Source organism: Semicossyphus pulcher, unplaced genomic scaffold, assembly GCF_022749685.1.
Source record: "Semicossyphus pulcher isolate SPU_LCO1_2020_fin unplaced genomic scaffold, fSemPul1.0.p SCAF_20, whole genome shotgun sequence".
In the NCBI taxonomy this organism is placed as follows: Eukaryota; Metazoa; Chordata; class Actinopteri; order Labriformes; family Labridae; genus Semicossyphus; species Semicossyphus pulcher.
In genome coordinates, this window is record NW_027211694.1 from 1,948,993 (window position 1) to 1,974,859 (window position 25,867).

Sequence of the window (25,867 nt, forward strand, 5' to 3'; positions counted from 1 at the left end):
TTTAAATCAGACTAAAATATTTTTATTTTTACAGAAAGAAAAAATGCCCACAAAAAGAACATCGACGGTTCGGTTAAGGCAACTGCAGTCTAACAGATGATGTCATTTCCTGTCACATGATGTGTTTAAACTCTGATTTGTTTTTCAGGATTACCTGCTGAGTCACATGTACAGCAACGCAGCCAGAGACGACCTGTGGAGCAAACTGTCTCAGGTAAACGCTCACCTGTGTGTTAACCTGTCTGGGGTTTGAACCATCCACTCTCCTCCCCTGGCTCACAGGCTTGGGAGCAGCCGCACCTCTCAGCGTGCAGCGTTAGTGCCTTGCTTTTCAGCAGGGATTTAAACCTGTAAGTGTTCCACTTCCTGCTCTTCAGGGACGAAGCAGCCAGACAGACAGAAGCTGTTAATTATTTAACGAAGCACTTCTAATGAAGGCCACAGAGACGCTCGTTAAGTCCCAGTTGATGAGACTGGGACCTGGAAAGTTTTGTTGCCATGGTGACACGAGTGACAGGTGGAGGCGAGGCTTGTTTTCTTGTTTGTCCTTCACACAGGAAGCTTCTGGAAAAGAGTCTGTTTAATGAGATTTATCTTCGTTAGTGCTGCTCGTTATCGTGAGGCTGCTCTTTAATTTAGCTTCCAGCCAATCAGACTCCAATTACCTGAGAGTCAATCATTTCACTCTAATGAAGAGGCTTTAAACAAGTTATTTAACATCTTAATGGGTTATTCATGGAGGGGTAATGACCTCATTAATGATTATAAATCATATAATAGTGTAATCTAAATTAATTTCTGTTTATTAATCATTGATATCCATTAATTATTCATATGTCTTTTTTCAGGCCATGCGTTCAGAGGGGCGGGACATCAACATTGGAGAGATGATGGACAGGTGGACTCTACAAATGGGCTACCCTGTTCTTACAATCAGCAAGAACCAATCAGAGCAGCTCCCCACTCATTACATCACTGTCAGCCAGCAGCACTTCCTGTACGGACAGGAAGTCAGGAACAACAACAGGTTAGACTCACTTTAAATGAATGAATTGGAATGAATTATGGGAGTGTGGATATTAAAACCATAATCTTAATAAGGCAGGAGTGCCTTAAACCTGCATTGCTTCTAATAGCCAGCAGGGGGCGACTCAACTGTTTGGCGGCCGTCTATGAGAAAATGTTGCTGCTTCTCTCCTGATTTATTCCCTCCGTAACTTTTTATGGTCTCAATGTTTCTTCTTCAACACAGCATGATGTTCATTTAGTCACTGATGCTCCCATTCACAGTCAGATAGCTGACAAAGCTGGGTGTTCTTTAAGATGTGGATACCGGTGATTGACACCTGTGTTTGGCAACTTAACCACCAGGAAAGAGTCGAATTAATGTGAATCAACCCTCTTGTTCTAATGCGGTCACCTCTGGCTCCAAAAAACCAACATGGCCACCGTCGTAATGCTTAGCTTGAGCTTCTTGAACGCAGTCTTTGATTAACAGGCAGCACTGACTCGTCTACAGACAAAAGGAAACACCGAGCTTCTCTAGGTTTGCTCAGACGTTTCTACGCTCTGGAATCAAAGGTTCAGTGACATAGATATGAGTATGAAGCCTCGCAGTCTGTACGACAAGCGGCAGTCGACTTTAGAGGGTGACCCCTCACCTTTGGTTGACTTTGGCCCAAGATAACCTTTACATTTTTAACCCCACTATACTTCAAAGGCTCTTACAATCACTGCAGTCTCAGGGGGACACTATTGGGCCTTTAGACCGTTGGTCTTGTTCCACCACATACCCTTCCCTCATGTCTTCTTTAACCACTGAACGGATCCCCGTGGAACTCTTTGTTTCACAGCTCAATAAGCACTAAGTTTGTCCTCCATTTTCCCCTGAAAAAGCACTTTTCCACTTTTTCTTCACGTTCTTTACCACCTTTACATGATTTATATTTCATTTATATTTGATTCACTTGATGTTTTATTCACGTCCTTCACAACGTCTGGAGTTTATTCTCTTCGCTGTTTTATCGACCCACTTTCTCCTCCATCAATACTTCATCAGCTCCTTTCCTCTTTTTTACCTGTTGTTCACCACTTTTCTTTCGTCTTTCTTTTTTGGTTTTCACTCTCTCTTTTCTTTCTGTCATGTTTTGTACCGCAGCTGACATGTACAATAACTCTGACCTACTCAGTTTCACACCAAAAGTTTCTTTATCTGCTTTATTTCATGTTCCCCTCTTCGTCTGTTCTCTTTTCTGCTTTCATCCCGAGTCTTTTGTGTTTCACCTGAGCTCCTGTGCTGTGAGACGCTCCCGAGGTCTCCTCAGCTGATGAACTGAAGCTGTTTGTTGTAGGTGGAGCTGAACTCTTTCTTCCGCTCTTGTTGAGTCTCAGGGGGCTGCGTTCAGACACACTCGGTGGTCCCAAGGTGTTCACCAATACCTGTAAAGAGGAGCTGTTGTTGTGCTCTTAGCAGAACCGTCGTCACGGCTGAGCGCAGCAGCGGCAGCAGCGGTGGATTGAATGAGAGGCCGACGCTGCTGTTTGATCCTGTAGAGCTGCGTTCAGAGGCGTAGAAATGTCCCACAGTGTTACAGGCTGTTGACTTAAACTCCTGATTTATTTAGCTTTTATTGATGTACAGAAAAGTTCTTAGAGATATCCTGAAATATGCAGGAAGAAATGGAAATATCACCGGTAAGCCTCCAGTCTGTCCAAAATCCTTTACTAAGCACACAACTCACAACACTGAGCCTTCCTGGAGGAAAAATAGTCAGGCTTTACAAAAGTATAGAAGAAGCCAAACTGCTACCCTTGATAAAAAGCACTTTACTGAAGCACTAATAAGTCTCTAAGACTTTTCATACTAATGATTACATCATTTATAACCTCATTTCAAGGGTTTTGTTGATTCTGTTTAGAGGTCCGGGCGTTTTGTTCCCCATTCAAATGAAGTCAAGAGACGGTGGATTTCATACAAGGACTAATGTCCATTTAAATTTGATAATATATATTTTTATGGTTTAGTTAATAGGTTGACATTAGTAAGATATCGGGAAATGAGGGCCCAACCCCCAGGCCACTGCTCTTTACTCCACAGATCAAAGCAAAGTCCGCCTTTACGCTGACGATACCCTCTTGTATATCACAAGCTGTATTAAAACGCTTCCTAGCTAACATTCCTAGAACATTATCCTTTTACCTATACAATAAATTTCAACCATGACCTGCCCAAGCGACATGGCTGACTGAGACCAAACCAACATGTGCAAGTACGGCAACCCAGAAGAATTTACATGGCTACAAGACATTTCGCTTGTCAGGATTCAGCCACTCCTTAGCTGACAGTAATATTAGCTAGGAAGTAGCTGAATGCTATCATTAGCTGTTGTCTTACGGTAAAGAATAGATATTGAAATGTGTTGTTTAACCTTAAAATCTGTCTCAGTCGTACTTCAGATTTTGGCTCTCTAATGTCCATTCAATCGCAGATCAGTCTGAAAGCTGTTAAATGATTTTTACATTTAAACAGTTTACAACCTGGAACATCTTCGTATGACATGACAGCATTTCAGCTTCCCAACAAATACATAGAAACACTGCAGAAAGCCTTTTGAGACGTGATTAACAGCTGAAAGGTGCCATAGATCGAGAGCAGGCATCACTGTTCACTCACTGAATGAACATCTGAGTTAAAAACACTCTGTAATTGATCTCCTTCAAAACGTTAAATTACAAAGATATCCTTTAAGCTCACGCTGCTGCTACAACCCTTGGAGCACTCGGTGCCTTTTACCACTCGGTCGTTTGATTCTTTAGTGAAGACGACTCGCACTCAGCGCTTATGAGAAGAGATCAGAGGGCGTCACTGACATGTAGAAAGGCATCAGCATACGTGCGTTTTTCATCTGGGAGGCTTTGCTATCTGAGCTGCTGAGATATTTAACATCCTCAGTGGAGTTGAAAGTGAACGGCCCTGACGCCAGATCACAGGAGAGGCTGGTTTGAAAGTTCCTCACAGCAACACTGAACTGGGGGAGGACTGGTTACCAGTAAAATACACCACCTCAAACAAACAGGAAGTTAGCGACGCTCATTCCTCTGAGGGACTTTGATATGCAATAGAAATTATTCTGTTTGCGTTTGTATTAGTGCTTATGAGAGTTTCGCATTTTTATCTTGAGAATTTGTCTCAAAGGTAAACAGTTCTGTCAGCAATTAAAAGTATAGAAATTGGGTCATACATTAAAAAAAGTTCAGATTTTGATCAAAAAAACAAACAAAACATGGATACTTTTTTTAGATACGCTTAAATTTTGAGCAGATTTTAATCACATTTTATAATATCTGCAATCGAAATACAGTGTTAACTTTGGTTTATTGTAATGTCATTTCATGTGGCGGATTAAAATGCTTCATGTTCCTATAATCTGTTAGACTTAAAGGTTGTGTAAGTTATGCTCTAGCTCTTACAGCTGTTACTATTATTACAGTATGAGCTCTAGCGGCCAACAAAGCATTTTTTAACCATGTTTTAATGTGACGTAACGTAACAACGTCATCAACCATCGTACAACGTGAAGGCTAGAGACGAAAGCTTTTTGTTGCCAAACCAATGAAGGATTTAGCTATTTTAGTTTAGTTCTATTCTAGTTTATTTCAGATCCTTTAAGACAGCATCATTCAAACAACGATCTCTAGCAGCTGGATTGCATCCACGAAAGCATTTTTTTGGGGGCCATTTTGCCTTTATTGATAGGACAGCTGAAGAGAGACAGGAAGTCCTGGGAGAAGAGAGGGGAATGATGTGCAACAAAGGGCTGTGGGCGGGAGTCGAACCTGTGGCCGCGGCGTCGAGAACTTTAGCCTCTGTATATGGGGCATCTGCTCAACATCATGAAGTCATTGGTTAACAAACATTGGTGGAATGAAAGACAGAAGTCTTAGCTTTAATCTGCAGAAAGAATGAAGGCTCCAGCTGTTGTAGTTTATTTTTGACACTGATGTAAACTGGGGCGTGTGAGTACGTTATTTTTGTCTTTACTTGAATTCTGCTTTAGGGAGATTTCGGTTTATCAAGCCACAAAAACGTTAATAATTAAAGCCTGACCGAGTTACTCCAGAACTCAGTGATGACGGCCGACCACCTGTCACTGTCTGACAGCCACTCGTCTGCCTTAAGAAGAAAACTGGAGCTTCTTTTCTCTCACTAATATAAAAATGTGTCTTTTCAAACTTTAGTTGTATTTCTTAACTTGAAGTGTTAAGGTGACATTTTAAGGATCCGTTTATTTTCAGGCAGACACTTTACATTCTTCTCTTCCTGCGTCTCTGGTGGTTTGAGAGAGACTTTTCAATTTCCCGTCTTTCATTTTGTCACCATCAAAGAAGCGACGCAGCGAGGCAAATAAACGCTTTTTAAAGACGCGAGCTGACAGACAAAGAGACGAGGAGAGCTAACAATGAGGTCCGACTAATGATACTGAAAATATATGAAACAGGACGTCAGTCTGAACTCAAACACATCACGACTCCCTCTGTGGCTGCAGCTAAAGAAATCACCTGATTTAATTAGCTTTAATGCTAAACAGGACAGTCATAAATTATTCATTGAGTTTATTTATACACTTTGTGATTGACAAAAATAACTTCAATATGAGCCACTTAAAAGCAGCCATTAAAAACTACCAGAGGGCAAAAATATGTTAATTTAATCTTAATTAAACATTAAGAAATGGAAACATTATAAAAACTGCTTATTTTAAGATGTTTAATGGTAGTTTTGAGGAAACAACGGCAACAGAAGATGTATTTCCTTTTTTTAAGACGTAGAATCTCAGAATTTTTGTTTTCAGCAGAGTAAACGTGGATTTAATTTAATGAGCAAAGGCATGGCTGGCTTTAAACTTTACAAACTGAATCGTACGGCCCTTCAGTCTTCATGTGGACACATGGATAATAACTGGTAAAAAACACAGAATAAAGCACTTTAACGTTACAAATCAGTGTTTCTCTGACGGTCTAATTCAGCGGACGCAGGAGGGGCTGCGAACTGAGGTGCTGCGAGCTCGTTTCTTGGTGCTCATCCTGTTTTTCGATAGATTCAGCGTTGAAGAGGTTAAAAACAGGAGCCGAATTCTGCACAGAAGTTTCCTTTAATCCAAAACAAACAGATGAGGTGATTACAGCTGTTAACTTTTCAGATGGACTTCAGGAGCTGTGAGCTGAGCTGCTGCTAACGTTAGCTTACTAGCGGACTAAAATCCTTCTCTCAGTTTAAAAAGGTAGTTAAAAATGACTCTGCTAAACATGCGTCACGCCTCAGGCTGAGTGACGAGTGTGTGATGGCCCTGAATGGGGAGACTGATCACAGTCAGAGGTTTAAAGCTGATCCTACAAACTCTCCTTCTCATGTCTGCAGAGCCGCTCGGGTCAGTGTGATGTAAAGAGACTGTCAGGGGATGTTTGAGGTCTGTGAGCAGCGGCTGCACTCAGACACCTCATGTAGTGTTTCTTTAGCTTTCTGTGTCATAAACGTCTGATGGGACAAACACTTATTCTAAAATCAATACAGCCGTCCACTGCAGCTTGTTTCACCTGCATCTCTGCTTGTAAACAACAACCTGAAGAAGCGTTAAAGACTTCCAGTCGATTTTCCTTCGTGTGAGGAGCGCGAACACCGCGCTCGTGTCCGGGCCTGTCAGAACGAGCCCACTGCAGACCTGTGGATGAGCTGATCCTGTGGAGGCAGCTGCTGGTGGTGTGCAGCTCTCACTGAGAGGCCGGTGATAGCGAGGTGTCCCCGCTGATGTCCGTGACTGCGCCTGCCAGTCTGCCAGCGTGTGGATGTGCCAGTGTTCTCTGGACGTTCTCCACTCTCCTCTATCTGCACTCACCAGGCCTGCTCTCAGTGTGGTGCTGCTGGGCCTGTGTCGAGACCAAAACCCAACCTGTGCAGACAAAAGGACTCATCAGCCAGCTCTGTGCAAATATTTGAATCTAACTGGAAAACTCACTTTGTGTTTTAGACGATCAGAAACTACATAAAGGTCCAAACAGGACCCTGAAGGACTCAGTGGTTCCCCTAAGGGGTTGTCGATGTGGTAGCCCTAACCCTAACGCTTCTCATGGACTTTTGTAGCTTCACTGTTTGTTTTTTTGTCGTGTTTTGCTCGTGTTTGTTGAGTTTCAAAGCTCCTTCATGTAATACTGTTCTACATCCGTGTCCCTGTTCGACAACAAGACAGTGAATTCATACATCTCTTCCATGTCCTGGCCCAGAGGCACGGCTGACTCAACCCCAGGCAGCACGTCCAAGTAGGACCCACAAGAGCACCTCAGGAGAACATACAAACATGGGCTGGGCACGAGCAGGCCATTTAGACAGCACCATAGGTACTGGATTGGTCCAAAGTGGGCTTCATTAATACATTATGAGCCTCATCAAGGACCCTTCATTGACCCATCTGTGTTTACCCTTGTGGGGCCTCCAGGGAAACTGAGGTCTGAATTATCTGCTTGGTCCCCCATTTGGGCCCCTCTTGGATGTGACCAATCACAGCTCGTCTTCTCCAGTGACATTAGTTCTGCTCAGTGCGTAAGAGAAACACTCTAACTGCCATATTAGCAGAGGGAAGTCTTGAACTCGTATTGTTTTAAGTCCCGTCGTGCGTTCAAACATGTTACGGGATAAAAGCAGCAACTAGCTCCACTGTTGTTCCAAAAAGCACGTCTGTCAGGTTGGGCCAATTACTGGGCTGATATCTCGTACTCCGAAGCTGCTGCTTAAATTTTTAACTTTGAATTTTGAGACACTAAAAATAAAAAGTACAACTGGGGGTCAAAGTGTTTTTTTAATGAGGAAGAAGAAGACGAAGAAGAGAGAGAGACGGAGAGACGGAGAGATGACGGCGCGTCTGAAGAGTTTCTCAAGTTTCCCCTGTCGATGTGTTAATACAGCCTTTCTCTAAACTAACAGTGTAACTGTGTGTGAGGGTGTGTGTGTGTTCAGCTGAGCTCTGCCTTTGATGAATAAACCATTACCACACACACACACACACACACACACACGCACACACACACACACACACACACACACTGTTGTTTTAAATAAATACAGGCTTCATCGCGATCAAATATTAATAAACACATTCTGCTGTCCGTTCTGCTGACTGTGTCTTTAAGTGTGTGTGTGTGTGTGTGTGTGTGTGTGTGTGTGTGTGTGTGTGTATGTGTGTGTAATTGTGGTCCACCCCTGTCAATCATGTTGATATAAATATCAGATTAAATATTTTGTTGCCGGGCAGCCGTATTGATCGGTGCCTGCCCGCGGCGACAGATGGCTGTTATGCGATTGGTAAATGGGTCTTTTCTGTGGCTGATTGTGTTACAATGACCTCTACCATACACACGCACACACACACACACACACGCACACGCACACACACGCACGCTCTCTTAAATGATAAATTAATTGCTGATTGTTTTCTGTCTGTACTTAAAAAACACTTTAATTAAAATATAAATCAATTGGATGAAAACGAGTCCACTAAAAACTCTGAGGGCTTTTAATGACACACGTAAGTGAGTCTTTTATTCGTGTCATTAGAGCTCACATACAGTGCTGCTCACATTTAATGAGGCTGCTGCAGTGTGTGTGTGTGTGTGTGTGTGTGTGTGTGTGTTTTAACAGCATCTTCTGGTCACTGATAAAAGCTGCAGGAAGCCATTTGTTCCATATGAGCTCTTCAGCTAACTATCCCTCTTCATGTCTCATTATCAACATGTTAACGGCTCTTTGTGGGTTTAGACTAACAGCGGGGGAAGACGTACTCACACTTGACTTGACTTTTTTAACCAGGGTCCTCTTTGTGCATATTTTGGGGTCAAAGTTGAGTCCAGCTCCAGTTATCCCACCTGCAGCCGTGACTCCACTGATCCTTTGTGGCGTCCACTAAAAGTTCTTGTTGTTTCCACTGACAGGCTCTGATTGTTATTCTAAGTGTGTGACAACATGACAGAAAGGATCCCTACAGAGATAGACCTTTTTGTAAATTAGTAACATGCTCATTTTTTAACCTAAAACAAGCGTTACTCTACTTTCTTCAAAGCCACCAGACTCCATTGAGAAAAACAGTGATTTTACCTTCAGGAACACAAGAGTTGCTACCCTACCGCTGCCTCAATCAGTTAGTTTGTTTGTGTTGTTGTTTTGAGACTTTGGTGTTTAAAATGTTTAGTCCAGATCCTACAACATTTGTGCAACACAAAAAAGACTAACAGGTCCATGCCGAGGTAGACCAGCAACTCCTGAATTCCATGAGGTAAAATTGCTGTTTTTGTCAGTGGAGTCTGGTGGCGTTGAAGAGAGCGATGTAACTTATGTTTCTGGCTTTAAAGAATCGTCTTCCTCTGAAACAAAAAGGTCTCTCTCTGTAGGATCCTTTCTGTGCAGCTGTCAGTCAGTTTGAGTAACAATCTGAGCCTGTCGGTGGGAAACTTGTTGCACCTATAAGTCATTTAGACCGCAGCATGTGTATAAAACATATAATAATATAATAAAACGCACTGTCTCTTGACGCATTATTTATGTAATACAGTATATGAACGATGTAGTAGACAGAATATTAAGTATCCCTGCCCTCTATGCTTACATTGAATGTGTCTGGTTGTTTGAGCACACAGATAAACACGTCGACTGTATAGGCTCAGCCTTTTCCCTCCTTTTCCACTTCACTACATGATTGTGTACTGTGCTGTGAATGCTGTCAAAACACTTCAGATATAACATAACACAACATTACTGTGGCTGAAAGGATCCTTTGTAGATGCCGAGAGGTCAGCTTCAGCACCAAGGACAGCGCACGTTCAATAGCACAGAGGAGAGCTGTGGCGCTGTGTGAGTTTTTCTGAAAGGACACAAATGAATTGGTCCTCTTAACATTTTGACATTATTCTGAAAATGCTGAATAATATAAAAAGTCTGCCTCCTCTTATTATTGTCATCACACCCGGTCCTAATGCTCTGAAACGGAGAGGCTGATAAGAAAAGGGGGACACATCAATAAAAGAGTCGTCGTGACGATGGTTTATAACTTCAAATTCAATGATTCTCCAAGACGACGACCTCCGAGCTCCGAACATCATAAAGAAATATGTCCTATTCAACATTCGGACAATAAAACAACAAGTTTTATTGGCACTGCAACACTCTTGTCTGATCGTCCTTGGGCTTGTTTATGCCAGTGTCCAGTTGGAGTTTGGTTTATTCTGCAGAGGTGAAATACTCCAATCAAATTCATCCAGTCTAAAAGCATTTCTCTTTAACTTCATCCTCTATGAATCGAAGAAAAACACTTTGTAATCTCCGAGTTAATGCAATTTAAAGATAATCAATTGTTTCTTTTAAGGTTTTATGAGGGTGATAGAAACGGGAACTCACCGGAGGAGTAAAAGCGTCTTTCTTTATGTTTCAGATGATCTGAAAATGTAAAAAAATAAACACAGTTTTTATTGTACAGCACGTTTCACCTCTCCGGCTCTCTGAAAAAGACAATAACCTTCAGCCACTTCCACTTGACTGATGTCCGCCGCCTGCTGCAGCTATTACACCCTCGCTTTCCGTCCCTCTCTCTCTCTCTCTCCATAACGCAGTCAGTGTCGCTCGCTCCATTTCCAGCTGACTGATGTTGAATGATCACGGCTGACCATCACTCTCTCTCTCTCTCTCTCTCTGTAATGTCTCTCTATCTGTAACCGAGGCAATAAAACTCAATCCAATTCCATCGACCATTACTGACATCGCTCTCCCTCTCTGTAGTTTACAGTGGCAGGTGCCATTGACGGTCGCCGTGGGAAACGCATCCACCGTGAGTCCTGAGAGCCTCCTGTGGATCAACAACAGGACAGGTACAGTACTGTTCAGAGCACTGCTCTGAGGTGTGATATCAGTGATCAGAACATCTCTATAAAATTAATTTTCATTATCTTCACTTCAGATAACGAGCTCGCAGTTTGGGAGTACTTTGAAAACTATCTCATGATCACAAATTAATTAGCTCGGCGCCTCGAGACGTCAGGTTTTTATTAAACAGACTAAATATTCCGACTCTGTTTCAAAAGAAAATAAAGCTTGTCCTGCTTCAGATTCCACTAAAGGAACAGTTGATTAAAGTGCTGGTTAAAGGGATGGAAACTCATTTAGCCTGAGTTAGAGAGCAAGTCTTTCCCTCGCTCTGTCTGGGTCTATATTCAGTCCTTTCTGATCGTTCTTTCTCAATCCTTTTCTTCTTTGGAGAACGGAGCTAACACGTCATCCGTGTTTGGATAAAAATCTCTCCGGTTCTATTTTTGCCTGCTCTGGTTGTGTTCATTGACACAGTGAGGCTTCTGGCACAGCTTGTCTAACTCGCTAGGTGCATGGCGAGAGTTCAAGACTTTAGGACGGTTTAATTTCAACCAGTGCAAAGAAAGAGGAGGAGGCAGGCCAGACTGGGGTCAGCAGCAGTTTCCTTCTTGTCTTCACTTGGCTTCAACACAAAGTCTGACAGATCCACTAAAGTTTACAACCTATTTTACAAGCTTGGAACATATTTTGTTTTCTACTAGAGGTTGTGAAGCCACAATAATAAGACAAGCTTCGTACACAGCGTGATGGCTGATGCAAAACGCGTCACTAACTGGGCACCGCTTCAGTCACATGGTGTAAATATCTGCCTCCAAAACAAACCGAACCAATAAACCACCTCTTCTGACCTCTTCTGACCTCCGCACCAAACTTCATTCAGATTTTAAGCACTTTAAAGACATCACACCTTGCTGCTGTAGTTCCTACGTGTCAAACACGATCAAGTATCTCAGGTTTAACATGTTTACAGTAAGTGCTCATGTAATGATGACCTTTGACCTTACCGGAGCAAACACTGAAAACGTTTGAAGGCCCCAGCGAGAATTGAACTCGCGACCCCTGGTTTACAAGACCAGTGCTCTAACCTCTGAGCTATGGAGCCCTGTGACACACGCATCAGGGACACACCCTTATTTACATAACCACCTATTGTGACTCGTTGACTCACTCTGAAGCTGAACGACAAACAAAAGGTGAAGATGAGAAGCAGCTCAGAATAAAGGCACAACTTGAATCTGTTTCACATATTTATTTGTTCTACTCTTATTTTGAAAGTACTGATTATAGCTGCCCCTCCACTCCTGTTAGGATGCAGTCCAGCTAGCGTAGCTCCAGCTAACAGGTAGCGTAATTTTCTTTAAATAAAACAAAGTGGTAAGCCTCACGTAGGCCAGAACTACATCATGTTAAAGGTCTAACCCCGAAAGTTACAGTTTGGTTCTCTTTGGCGGCATCACTTACAGATAATCATATTTGCGGTTCCCGTCACCGCCCATGCTCCAATTATTTACATTCATTATTATTTTTTTGTCAAACTTTATTGAACTACTTCAATGTATGAACATTTGTTTACATTTAGTGGGGGACTGGACAATCACGTTTGTATACGTCACCAAGTTCGCTATGAACCCTGGGTAAATCCCACAGGAAAGTCTGCAGATATGCGAACTCACAGAAAGTCCGTAATTTGGCGTCGTAAAGTCCGCATCAGAGCCCTCACACACTTGCTGATCGGACAGTGGGACAGCACTAAGCACTCAAGCACTTACCGGGAACGCAACTCAAAGTCCATGAGTCCGTGAGTGTGGAGATTGGGATTGGGCCTACGTATCAAACACGATCAAGTATTTCAGGTTTAGCATGTTTACAGTAAGTGCTCTTGTAACGGAGACCTTTGACCTTACCAGAGCAAACACTGAAAATGTTTGAAGGCCCCAGCGAGAATTGAACTCGCGACCCCTGGTTTACAAGACCAGTGCTCTAACCTCTGAGCTATGGAGCCCTGTGACACACGCATCAGGGACACACCCTTATTTACATAACCACCTGTTGTGACTCGTTGACTCTATTTCACATATTTATTTGTGAAACACAAACACAAGACTCCTTATTGGTGTTCCTGTTTAATTTTCTTTGAAATAAAACATAGTGGTAAGCCTCACGTAGGCCAAAACTACATTATGTTAAAGGTCTGATCTCGAAAGTTACAGTTTGGTTCTCTTTGGCGCCACCTGTGGCGATAAATGGTAATTGCGGGAGCAAACTTCCCAGATATCCAGACAGTGCTGCATGTGTGACGTCCACGGTCGGCTCCGGTTGTAACTCTTGATTTTCCTGGCTGACGGTCGCTTTCCTTTTCAGACTGTTTGCTTCATCTGAGCGTCGAGTTTGTTTCTTCTTCTTTGGATTTTCACTTCTCTCTGAAGTTGTATCTGTAGTCATCCATCTTTTCTTTGTTTGTTCAGCCATAGTAGATTACTGTTTACTCGCAACACTTGCAGAGAGCGGAAAAGCAGCCGCTTAGCTCCGCCTACCCTCTCTGGCAGACCAACCACTGCTGGCTGATGCAAAACGCGTCACTAACTGGGCGCCGCTTGTGATTTTTTCTGCAAAGTCACATGGTGTAAATATCTGCCTCCAAAACAAACCAAACCAATAAACCACCTCTTCTGACCTCCGCACCAAACTTCATTCAGATTTTAAGCACTTTAAAGACGTCACACCTTGCTGCTGTAGTTCCTACGTGTCAAACACGATCAAGTATTTCAGGTTTAGCATGTTTACAGTAAGTGCTCATGTAATGATGACCTTTGACCTTACCGGAGCAAACGCTGAAAACGTTTGAAGGCCCCAGCGAGAATTGAACTCACGACCCCTGGTTTACAAGACCAGTGCTCTAACCTCTCCGCTAAAGCTGGGGAACAATAGTCTGTATGGCGGGGGGAAGAAAGAGGAAAGAAGGGGAAGAAGGGGGAAGGAAGAAAAAGAGGGAAAAGAGAGGAAAAAGAGAGAAAAAGAGAGAAAAGGAGAGAAAATGAGGACTCTTAATGGCTCTTCTGCATGTGAAAAGCCCTTCCAGCTCATAATTTTTTATAATAATTCCAGAAATCACCCAAATGTTGAATATTTGTGGTTTCTGTAAATAGGAATTATGGATCCAAAGGTCGCAGGTTCAATCCCTGCCTGGATCAACACAAATTTCACCCAAAGTGCTTTGGATTGTTTAGATTAAAAAAGTGAAATAAGTTAAATGAGTTATATGAGTTATATGACATAAGAAAACACTTATTAGTATTCAGATTTAGTGAAATCAATACTATTTGTCATTCTGTATTTTATTATGCATTCATGATGTGCAGGAAAGTGATAGTGTGATTTTCATTTCACCTCAGTTTTTAGTTTTATTGTTTTATAGTTTTATTGACATTAATTCAAAGAACTGTATAAGTTATAAGACATTATTCCGAACTAATGAATTGAAAATATTAGCTTTTATTGTCTCTTTTCCATCTAAGTAATTTTATAGTCACAATATTATGGTACTGTATTGTGTTATCATCTGCATGGTGGGGCAAAAAGCAAAACCTTGTTTGACTCCTGGTTTTACACTGAGATTTAAATAAGTCAAATGAAAGAATTGTTGTAGAAACAAACCACATATTTATTATAAATAGAAAACACAGTGAAAACAAAGACGTCCCACCCCCCAAACCCTCTCTTTCACGCACCCCATCTCCACACACACGCACACAACATTATAGAACGACAATTAATTGAACACAACAAAATAAATAAGAAAAATTATGCCAAAAATTATTAATCAAATGACTCCAGTAGTGCAAAGAACACAATAGTGAATAAATACAATACCAAAAAAAAAGAATAAAATACAAATGTCTGCCCTTTTCCACTAAATGTCTTCCAGCCACTGCTCCAGTGGCATCCCTGCATGGGTCTGACAGTAGATGGTCTGTGGCCGCTTTCTTCGGTGGCTACACTTTCTTGGGAGGCTAAAGAGAAGCAGAAACATTAGTATAAAGAATACAACATCAACAATCTGCACATGACAATTTGATATTAGTTTACAAATACCTTCTTAGTATGGAAACCACAGTCACATGTCTGTGGGCCCTTGAACAGAGTTGCCTGCCCCCTCAGCTGCATTGGGCATTCCTCAATCTGTAATATTTCATGACAACAAATAAGCAAGTGTCTTTTTAAAAACATTTAGCTTCATCATTTATAACTGTATGCTAATTGCTTTATACAACTCTACCTTCTGATAGAGGTCATGCCACTTCTTCTGGCGGGGAGCAGGCCTGTTTCTTGCATCGGACGGCCAAACACCTGCGGCAGCAAACCTCCGCAGGCGTCACATCCATTCATCATCACCCATAGTCCTGTGTTTTTGTTGTGTTGAAGCCATCTGTGGCCAAAGAGGAGAAAAAATGTACACTATCAAATCCCACCATCTTAACACATAATGCTACCATCATAAGGTAAGATAAGACAGAACAAAGTCAATGTTAATATAGTATAGATATGTGGAATTAACTTATTCACAACTACTAATAAAACATAGCGATTAAGCATGGAATATAGGGCAAAAATACATAAACGAAGGGTACAACAGGTAAAAGTAAGGGTCAGTAAGGGTCATGTTGTGTGTAATAATTCAAGTTTCATTAGAAGTATATATAAGTTATAAGGTCATACTGTAAACAAAACACTGTTACTGTGAAATTGTTATTTAGCCTACCACACAGCAAAACTCCCCATTCTTTTTTAGTAACTGACCCCTCCCTCCACGAGATGTTAATAAATAATCAATAAGCTCATGAAATAGGGCAATGTTATATTCTATATATAAAAAACTTAATAAAAAAAGCCGAAATGGCCTCAACAACGTTAGTATCGAGGTGATACGACAACGACGTGCGGAGATACAGGATGCATGACGATGTAACACGACAAAATACAATACAAACATAACTTACACGTCTCTAACGCTGACAACAATAATCATTGTAGTGAATGAAGACATTGACCGTGTTAACCAAGACGACTGTCGGTCTTTTTTTTTTTTATACCGACAACTGGATTTGACACAAAGACGCTAACCACAATGGCGCGAACGATCAATATAATAATATATGGATGACAATAGTTGTATTGATGCCATTTACCTTGAGATTGAGAGCTGAAATTCCGCTTCGAGTTTGAGTTTGCCGCCGCATCCGGTTCCCCGCAGAAAGTTGGACTTGCGTGGCTAAGATTGGCTGAGAGCAGGGAGGGGGGCGGGAGCTAGAAAGCTGAAATCCCCCGAGCGCCATTGGTTGGGAAAGATGAAAATTCTGAAATCCCCGCGACGCGATTGGCTTTGAAAGCTGAAATCGGGAGGACGCGATTGGAGGCTCGGAAACAGTCGGACGGGGGTGAGGTACCGCTATGGAGCCCTGTGACAGAGCATCAGGGACACACCCTTATTTACATAACCACCTGTTGTGACTCGTTGACTCACTCTGAAGCTGAACGACAAACAAAAGGTGAAGATGAGAAGCAGCTCAGAATAAAGGCACAACTTGAATCTGTTTCACATATTTATTTGTTCTACTCTTATTTTGAAAATATTGATTATAGCTGCCCCTCCACTCCTGTTAGGATGCAGTCCAGTGCACCAGTGAACTTGACTTGAGTACGTTTGTCTGCTCAATCACAGCTTCCAGTTACCAAAATAAAAGTCGCACATTTAAGTAATGAAAGAGTTTCCTGTCTCCTTTAAAAGACTGCGAGGATCCTAACAGGACAGCATGGTATCATCTGCATACGTGCTGATGTTCAGTGAACATGCTGGCTTTGTCGGTCAGTGTTGTTTTCATCAGGGAGCGGACGTTGACTCGCTTTTCTTTGATGTCTCAGAAACCCACAGGATTGGTCAGATGGACGACAAGACCTGGTTGCTAGGAAACATCAACCAGACGGGGTACTTCCGTGTGAACTATGACCTCCAGAACTGGAAGCTGCTGATCCAACAGCTCCACAACAACCCTCAGGTACGTTTGTCGGTCTGGTAGTTTTTCTTTCTTTGTCTATCTATACCGTCTTTGTGTAATTTCCGTCTCACTCTTTACCTTTCTCAGGTCATCTCCGTCGGAAACAGGGCGGGACTTATCGACGATGCCTTCAACCTGGCCAGGTGAGCCCTCATTCAATGTTGGCATAAAAACCCGAACACAGTGGATCAGACTCTCAGACGAACGATCCGTTTCCTGTCCTCTCTTTGTCTTTATGAGAGGCTCATCTGTCAGTCAGCCTGTAAGACATGAGGACATGCAGAGGGAGCGTGCAGCCGGGCTGATCAATTGTTTCTGTCTGTCTCTGCTTGGTTTTAATTGCTCGCCGATAAGGAGTGTCTGGTTGTTGAACAGGACTGATGATGCGTCTGCCTCCTTCAGATATGTCTGTTTTGATGGACTGAGTTTCGTCAACCGAACGATGTATTTCAGAGGTTTGACAACAGAACCGAGGAGGTGATTTACCTCCATCATGTAAGCGACTGTCTCGTGAACCTTCTGTTTAATATAGACCTACTTATGCCATGCTCTCATACACACATACATCTCCCTTCCCAGCTCAAGTCACACTGATGGATACAAACTGCAATCCGACTGGTTTTCTCAGACGAACGAGGCTCTGCAAGGGAATAAGGATAGTTTTATTTTTGCAACTCAGAGACTTGCAGACATCATCTTGTTGCATTCACACCTACAGTACTCTCTAAGCATGCACACAAGCTACATCTAAAGAGAACCGCATGAGTGATAGGTCTAACTGTGACAAGTATAAGGATTTCCTTCTAAGCGAGGCAGAGTGATCGTTGGCTCGGATTAAACTGCGCTGGAGATTGGTCTTTTTCAAGCAACTCCATCCCACAGTGACAGAATCACATCTTGCTCTGCGAGATGACCATCCACGCTGCTGTTACTACCTATATAAGAGCAGCGTGAAAACAAATTCAAACACAACATGAGGCAGGCGGAAACTGTGATGAATGAGCAATCAAAGAAAGAGAGGTAGATGAATATGTCGTTTGTCATCGTGATGTTTTCCGCCTGAAGCTTTTCAAACACTGTAACCGAAATCCACCGTGACACCAAGGCTATAACTCAATCCACCTCGCTCCCTCTGCCTCCTCTCTGTTCCTGGCTCTCTCAGCCATCTGTCGACTGTCTGTGTGCGTGTGTGAGCACGAGTTAGCATCTCAGCAGGAGCTTTTCAGCTGTACAGAAAAAGAAACAGAACTACAGACGCATTAATATTCACTCTGACAGCAGAACACGCTCTCACTTCACCCTGAATCTGTCGCAGAGGTAACGATGAAAATAACTGTACACCACATGACAAGTTACAGAGCAGAGGTTTTTATTCTGATGCGGTTCTTGTTGGGTTTCTTTTGTCTTTGTAGACGTTAAGAGAGAACGTTCAGAGCTTTGAATGGAGAACTTTCAACCTACAAAACACTTCCTGTTGGCGGGCTTTTTTGTGGTTTGTTCTGGTGAATCTTTGACCTCCATGTGCCTGCACCAAAAACCAAATCCCACTCCCTTGTATTGGGGTACAGTGGAAACCCTCTGCGACAGGTATCTGAAAACTAAGTGAGGAAGTATCTTAAAATCTACAGTCATGACGACACATTGGTATTGGAAAGAGGTCAAAGTTCAGTATAAAGGCAGACAAGGAACCGCTCGGTGCATCCTCCTGGGGAACATGGCCATACCTGAACCAACAGAGGCCAGTTTGAAAGCAGGTGGAACAGAACCAGAGGTACCTGAAGCGGCTCCGACCAGGACTCTAGCTGTGTCCCAATCCAGGGGCTGCTAGCTACCTGTTGCTAGGCGATAGGAGCGACGCAATGTGACGCTAGGAAATCCTCCGTACACCAGAGCCTACGAAGGATGCAGCCTACAAATTAATTAAGACACAGCTGTTGACTCTGGGGACAAAAACGATGGTGGGTTCAGGTGGGAAACAAAAATTATCTATACCGCTTATCCTGTTCAGGTTCGCGGGGGGCTGGAGCCTTCCCAGCTGTCATTGGGCGAGAGGCGGGGTTACACCTGGACTGATCGCCTGTCACACACTATTTGTAGAAATGACGGCCAAAACTAAAACTAAGTCCACAGTTGTGTTTCACTCCAGAGACCTGTGTCTCAGTGCAGAGAAAGGTTCCAGGTTCTCCCTGCAAAGGAAGATTTTAATTCCTGGTTAAATAAAGGTTGAAGAAGAAACGGTTCAGCCTCATCGAGCACAGAGACGCACAGGAAGTCGTCTGGCTCAGCTCTTTCACAGTAAAGTTCCGAGATGCAGAGATGATTTTTCAGCATTTTGCCTTCGTTAGTCTGAGAGGTCTTTAGTCTCTCACTTAATTACAGTGATGCTGATTCTTCTGCTCACTGTTCGATTGGCTGAGCACACGCCGCTAAATGCTGATTGGTGGCGGCAGGACTGTGTGTGTGTGTGTGTGTGTGTGTGTGTGTGTGTTCGTGTGTGAGTGTGTGTGGAGCTAGTTTAGCTGTAATAAATGGCTGTGTCTCTGCGAGTGTGTGCTTAAACAGTGATGGATGTCGCCTCTCTTTCTCTCCGTGTGTAAATGTGTGTGTGTTTGTGTAAACGTGTGAGTGTATGTGTGACCGCGGCAGTCCCTCGTTAGCTCTCCGCTGAGCCTTGCTAATGGCTAATGGACAAACAATTAACTGGCCCTTAACGAAGTTAACAAGTTAATGAGCTCGTTAAGACGCTGGGGGAGACACACACACTCACTCACACACACACACACACACACACACACACACACACACACACACACACACACACTCACACACTGTAAATGAGAGAGAACATTGAAAATCTATAATCTCTTCACTTTGCTGCGTCTCTGTGAACAGAACAATCTCTCTTACAGTTTAAAGCTCTGCGAGAGTCCAACCTGCAGCTGCTGCGGAGCTGCGACTGACGGCTGCGTGGAGTTTGTCTGGAGGACGCTGCAGGAGGGAAACTCGTGGGAGCATTCACATCTAAAGGGTTTATCCTCTGAGGAGCAGGATTAAAGAGATACTCACTGATCTGATACCTGGGCCCATGGAGAACTACTCAAATCCAAAGTGTGTGATTTGATTCTGCAAAAAGGAGCCCGGTTCTGTCCTGAGAATAATTAGAGCCAGTCCAAAGCACCATGGATCCAGACCCGCTGGTGGGTCAGCTGGTGTTTCAGTGGGTTGTGGATTTGTGCCTGGGGAAATAAAAGCAGTTCAGTCAGAACGCAGCTTGTGTTTGGCGTCTCGGCTCTGACCTCATCACTCCTCGCAGATTTATTTTACGTGCCGAAATTGAGGAGTGATGAGATCGTATCTTAAACCCCCTGTTCGGAGCCTGCAGGTGGAGGCTGGGAGGTGGTGGGGCTGAAAGTCAGAGCGCAGCACTGGTGCAGGGCAGTGGTGGCCATGACAGAGCAGAGGGAGAGACAGGAAATCTTGCAGCTTAAAGTAGACGCCACGTTGGGAGGAAGTGTTTGTCAGGTGATGTGGAAGTGACGTATATCGCTTAATAAATCGGTGCAGCTCGAGTTGACTGCCTGAACTCGCTCGCAGGCGTCGTCCCACTTGTGGCAAAAAGTAGATGATTTTGAAAGACATGTTTCCTATGACGTGCGTGCATTTAATTTATATTTATTATTATTATTTAATAATATTTAATTATACTGTTGTCATGTGATGTTGACATACTGTGATGTGTCGTTCCATCTCAGGTCCAAACGGCACCATTTTCTATTTAATATATTTGAGTGGTTGAAAAAAGAGATGCTTCAGCGCTGCCTTCTGGGGACCTGTATGCTAATGCAGCTCTGGTTGTGGGGTGCCTCATGCTGTTGTACGACCAAGGGTAAACGCAGTGTGCGTGTACTAGGCCTATTGTGTCTCGGGCCTGTGGTGAGTTTGAGCCCAGGGCGCCTGGTCATGATAATCCGTCCATGGTGGTGGGTCTTGAGGCGAGACGAGTTGAGAACGACTGATTTAGTGAGAGAGAGGACGCAGACAACAGCAGCCGTCAGCTATTCGCAATAAGAGCTGGGGTCCACCTGGGTCCCCATTGGATCCAATCATTGACCAGCTTTATTTTCAAAGTTTGGGGGCAAAGCTGGGACAGATCCCATCAGATGTTCTTGTCCATCCAAGCTTTGGTCTTTCCTAATGGGAACCAACTGGACCCGTGACGCCCTCTGCAAGAATGTGCACGTATTATTTCAAAGATGTGGACTCGGGGTGTCCTTTGGGTTTTCTTGAGTTATTTGGTCACTGGTTTGATAAAAGGAAAAAAAAAAAAGTTTGACATGTTGGTAGATTTGCTGATTTGTTTTGTTGTCGAGAGATAAATGTGAAGATTGGCCGGCACAGCGACTTCCCCAAAGCTTGTCACCAGCTTGGGTCGGCCGGGCGAGCAGGGGAGACTTCAGGATGTCACTTAGCCCAGGCGGGAGATCGTCCGTCTCGTACAGTTACCGGCCGTGAAAAAGCACATTGTGATTTTACAAACCAAAGCTTTCAATTTAGCACTCGTCATGAGCTTTGGGTAGTGTCAGAAAGAATAAGATTACAGATACAGGCAGTCGAATTAATCCCCCGCAGGATGTCTGGGCCCCGCTTCAGAGAAAGGAAAAGGAGCTCAGATGTCCCGAGAGAGCTGGGACTAAAACTGCTTCTCCTTTGCATCCAAAGAAGCCGGTTTAGTTGTTTTGGACTTCCCATCAGGCCGCTCCTGGGCGCTGTCTTTTGGAGGTTCTGTAGGCACGTTCAACTAGTCAGAGACCCCAGGGTAGACCCAGAGCACACTGGAGGGATTATGTATCTCATCAAGCCTGGAAACGCCTCAAGCACCCCGAAGAGAGGGAACAAAAAGAGGCTGCTGTGAAGAGGGATGTCTGGACGGAGCTGCCGCAGCGGCTCGGGCTGGATAAATGGCGGAACAAATAGCAACCAAACAAGCTATGAAGTTAATAAGTGAGCTTTAGATTAGCTGGTACCATGTGGGTTACAGCTTTGGATGGTTTCCTCCTCTTCTTGGCTTCCTGTTAAGCTAAGCTAACTGTCTGCTGGCTGTAGCGTCACATGTTCTGCTCAGACACGTCTTTGTTTTTACGGGTCTCAGGATTGTTCAGGTTTTGCACATTAAGCGTTTCAGTGTTTCAGATATCTCTCTCAGTGTTTTCAGGGGCTTTGGGATTCTGTAATGATCGTTTAAAGGAGCTTTAATTGGGTTAAATCACGTATTGTTGCTCCTTTATACGGGCTCAAGTGGCAGCTTGAACATTGTCGGGTAAATTAAACTACTTAATGCAGTTTTTCAGGGGATTATTTAATGACTTTTTGCAGCCTTTTCATAGCAGACAACACAGAGAGTCGGAGAACAAAGGGAACATTACTTTATATGCATCACACATCTCTGGAGTTCCAGGATGTCTCTTGATATTGTCGCCTCCTCCTTATTTTTTGGAAACTTTGCAAGGACGGAGAGAGAGAACTAAAAACAGGCTGGGAGACAATGACCTCCACGGAAAGCAAGAAGACATAAAAAACAACACTTCTGTTATTTTGACAGCTGTTTCCTTGACAACGGATCACATCGGAGCAGCACTTCGTGCGGCGTGATGGTGTCTGTCTGAGAGTTAAAACATGGAAAACACTGATGGACAAATGAAGCAGGCATCAGGTCGATGGCTGGATGCTGTTGCCATGTTACCATTATCTCTGCCTCTCTGCCTCCACGTTTGGTGCCGGCGCTTTAAGTCTGGAGTGTTGTAAACAGGAAGTCTCTGCGAGCCGGATGGATTATGGTAATGTCTCGGAGGCCAGGAGCGCGATGGAGACGGAGATGGATGTGCGGAGGTTGGTTGCGTTGGATGCGAGGAAGATTATGGAAATGTGGAGGTCTGGAGTTTGGAGTTTTCTCGGCTTCTGGAAGACTTAGAGAGTCTTATCTGAGGCAGATTAACTTTCTGTGGAGGTCCGGCTCGTTCTGTCTGTCTGTAAATGAAAAATCAGTCCAAGAACCATTCCAGTACAAGAACATTAAATCCCTTCACCTGCTTCTCCGTGCGTCTGTCACTCACTTTGACTGACAGCTCTTAAGCAAAGGTCAGAACTGGGCCTCAGTCGGTGCAAAGCATACATTTATCTGCAGCTCCTTCCCGTTGTTCACTCCCTGTTCTCTGCTGAAAATCAATAATCAGAATAAAACCAATAAAACTAAGTTCACTTTTTGTCCTCGGCTGCCCGCCTCATTAATATGCATGAGCTGTGGGCGGGGCTGAAGGTCGGCGCTGGAAGCAGGTGAGTGCCTTCTCGCCCTCCGCAAAAAAAAACATCATGAATGTTAATGAATGCACAAAAGAAGCTCGTTAATATTCATGAGGCGGCGGATGTAACCCGGGCAGGCAAATAGCCACGGTGGCATTTAGAGGCCAACGTTCGTCCTAATGTGTTCCTACTGTAGTTTATCCACACTCACACACATGGACACACACGGACACACACAGACACACAGCACACTGAGATTGAGGGTTAAAGATCAGATGTACATCAATATTTGGCTTTGGATTGAATAAATGTCCCAGAATGCATCTCTGGGGGTCCTGGACTCTGCACTAATAAAAAGTTTAGACTCCACAAAGAGAGAAACTGCAATAAAAGATTTCCTATGGAAGGCCAAATGGGTCAGAATTGTATTTCCGTCCAGCTTTTTTTGGCACGTTTTCATAAGAGAGAGAGTTTTCATAAAGGCTCAAACTCTGGCAGCTTCCCTCTGAAAGTTTCAGACTGTTTTTGCTTCATGTGTAGATTGTGCAGAGAGCTGCAGGAAGTTTTTTAGGTTAGCATTCCTTCAGCTTCCATCATCACAAGCTTTTTATCTGCAGCTTGATTATCCTCAGAAGTCTCCTTCTCTCCGAAAGCACTAAACAAACTGAGTAAAGCAGTTTGACATTAAAATCTGTTTCTTCTACAATCTTTAGCAGCTTTCCCACTGGTTTAAAAACCCACTAACACCCGGCTTCTTTTCTTAGTGGGAAAGGTTACAATCTGCATTCAGACCCGGGTCACATGACTCTGCAGTAGACCAGGATAATTGAGAAGCGGGTCTTCCCGGGTCTGAAAAACCTGCGTCAACAGGCGGAGCTTCAGGGTGACTTGAGCTGTTGCGAACTTGCTGTCTAAACGTATTCATCTGGTCAAACATCCGTGACGTGGCTCGAAACACTAATACATTTGGCTGGTAACATTTTAACGTCTTACACGTAAGACATGAGACTCATCTAGGCTGATAAAGAGCTTGATGTGGGCCTCTTTGCATAAAGCAGCCAAAGGTGATCGGACTTTGTGCATCAGGTAGAGCTCGACAAGATATATTTACAAAACCAGAGCAAAGGAAGTGATGCGATCGTGTTCTGTCAGCTCATCTTTTTAGGACACACTGGACACGTTGGTCAGAAGAAGTAATAAAAGAAGGTCGCTTTAGTTAGCAATCGGGCTTTTTTCACACAGTGTGCAGGTTATAACACATTGTCATTGATACAAACAGACAGAGCTTTATTATGTCTTATAGAACATGTGTTTTCTTCTCTTAGAAAAGAAGAACAGGAAGTATTTTTTCCATTTCAGTTTCCAGTTTGTGATCAGAAAGTCTGAATTTAGTTGAAATTGTGGCGAACCTTTATATTGTGTTCTAGTATTAATGATGCGTATCCTAAAAAGTGAGTAACAGATTCCATTCAGGTCCATTTGTTGGGCGTCACAACACTAAAACACTTTCACCAAAAAGAAAACAGATTTAAGTGTTAAGTTGTGAGCGGCTGAAACTGTCTTTGTGGTTGTTTTGTTTCCACCACATTATTCCATCTGTGATAGTTGGTTTCATTTTAACCGTCAGGGTGGTGCAATGATTCCTTTGTTTTCCTGATCCTTCTAACGTGTACCCATCCTTTTCTCTCTCTCTCTCTCTCTCTCTCTCAGGGCTGGCTACCTCCCACAGGGCGTTCCCTTGCAGCTGATTGGCTACCTCCCGGAGGAGACTTCCTTCCTGCCTTGGCACGCTGCCAGCCGAGCGCTCTACCAGCTGGACAAACTGCTGGACCGCACGGACGAATACAGCCTGTTCAGTGTAAACAGCCAATCAATCAATTACTACCTCAGTCAGTCAGTCAGTCAGGAGCGGCTCCATGTTAGCAGGATAAACGGTCTACACTGCGCTGACAGGTGGCTGTCCCTCGATTAACTCTTCACCGTGTGTGTGTGTGTGTGTGCGTGTGTGTGTGTGTGTTACAGGACTATGTGCTGAAGCAGGTTGCATCACGCTACCATCAGATGGGCTGGCCGACAAACGTCCCCGGCAGCGAGGGCAACGTCCTGCAGGCGTCCTACCAGACTGAGTATGCAACACACACACTTTCACACACCATATATAACATTATGCAGATTTTAATCACAAACAAGTACATCGCCGTGGGTCACGGGCGAACAGATTGTGTGGGTGTCTCAAAGCTCATCTGCTATTTTGGTTTATGTTTGTGCAAGGAGGCAGGGGGAACTGTTAGCAGCCTTATTTGCATGCTTTCTGTTAGCCAACATGCTAATAATCAATCAGTCACCGAAGTTCATCTGTTGTCCTCTGCATTTTATTGACAGTAGAATTGAAAAGGAGCTCAAATCTGGACGCTCAATAAGAGAATATCGATGTTGTACAGCTGCTGTTGGTCAGCTGATAAACAAGTTCCATGGAGCTAGCAGTTTCCCTCTGCATTCTGTCTGTGCTAAGCTAGGCTAAATCAGTCTGAAATCCATTCTTGTGCTACAGATGTAACTGATGTTCAAGACTTTGTTGTAAAATGTAAATATGTTTTTTTGGGTATCAGACAAT

The 25,867-nt window shown here is 43.6% G+C and overlaps 1 protein-coding gene, 1 long non-coding RNA gene and 2 other non-coding genes across 4 annotated transcripts in view; 1 reads left to right on the plus strand and 3 right to left on the minus strand.

Moving 5' to 3' along the window:
* The window catches only part of LOC138599584 (thyrotropin-releasing hormone-degrading ectoenzyme-like), a 182,802-nt gene that overhangs the window by 134,227 nt on the left and 22,708 nt on the right, over positions 1–25,867 (plus strand). The window contains exons 9-15 of the mRNA XM_069671317.1: positions 149–214; positions 849–1,027; positions 10,817–10,905; positions 16,823–16,956; positions 17,044–17,099; positions 24,964–25,111; positions 25,276–25,379. Of these exons, the coding sequence (XP_069527418.1) occupies positions 149–214; positions 849–1,027; positions 10,817–10,905; positions 16,823–16,956; positions 17,044–17,099; positions 24,964–25,111; positions 25,276–25,379 (776 nt within the window). The remainder of the gene's footprint in view (positions 1–148; positions 215–848; positions 1,028–10,816; positions 10,906–16,822; positions 16,957–17,043; positions 17,100–24,963; positions 25,112–25,275; positions 25,380–25,867) is intronic.
* trnat-ugu (transfer RNA threonine (anticodon UGU)) lies at positions 11,933–12,005 on the minus strand. Its single transcript has one exon. It is a non-coding gene; the product is annotated as a tRNA-Thr (tRNA).
* On the minus strand, positions 12,833–12,905 carry trnat-ugu (transfer RNA threonine (anticodon UGU)). Its single transcript has one exon. It is a non-coding gene; the product is annotated as a tRNA-Thr (tRNA).
* Positions 14,996–16,152, minus strand: LOC138599759 (uncharacterized). Its single transcript, XR_011308736.1, has 3 exons — positions 16,090–16,152; positions 15,180–15,329; positions 14,996–15,082 (listed from the first exon to the last, which is right to left on the minus strand). It is a non-coding gene; the product is annotated as an uncharacterized lncRNA (long non-coding RNA).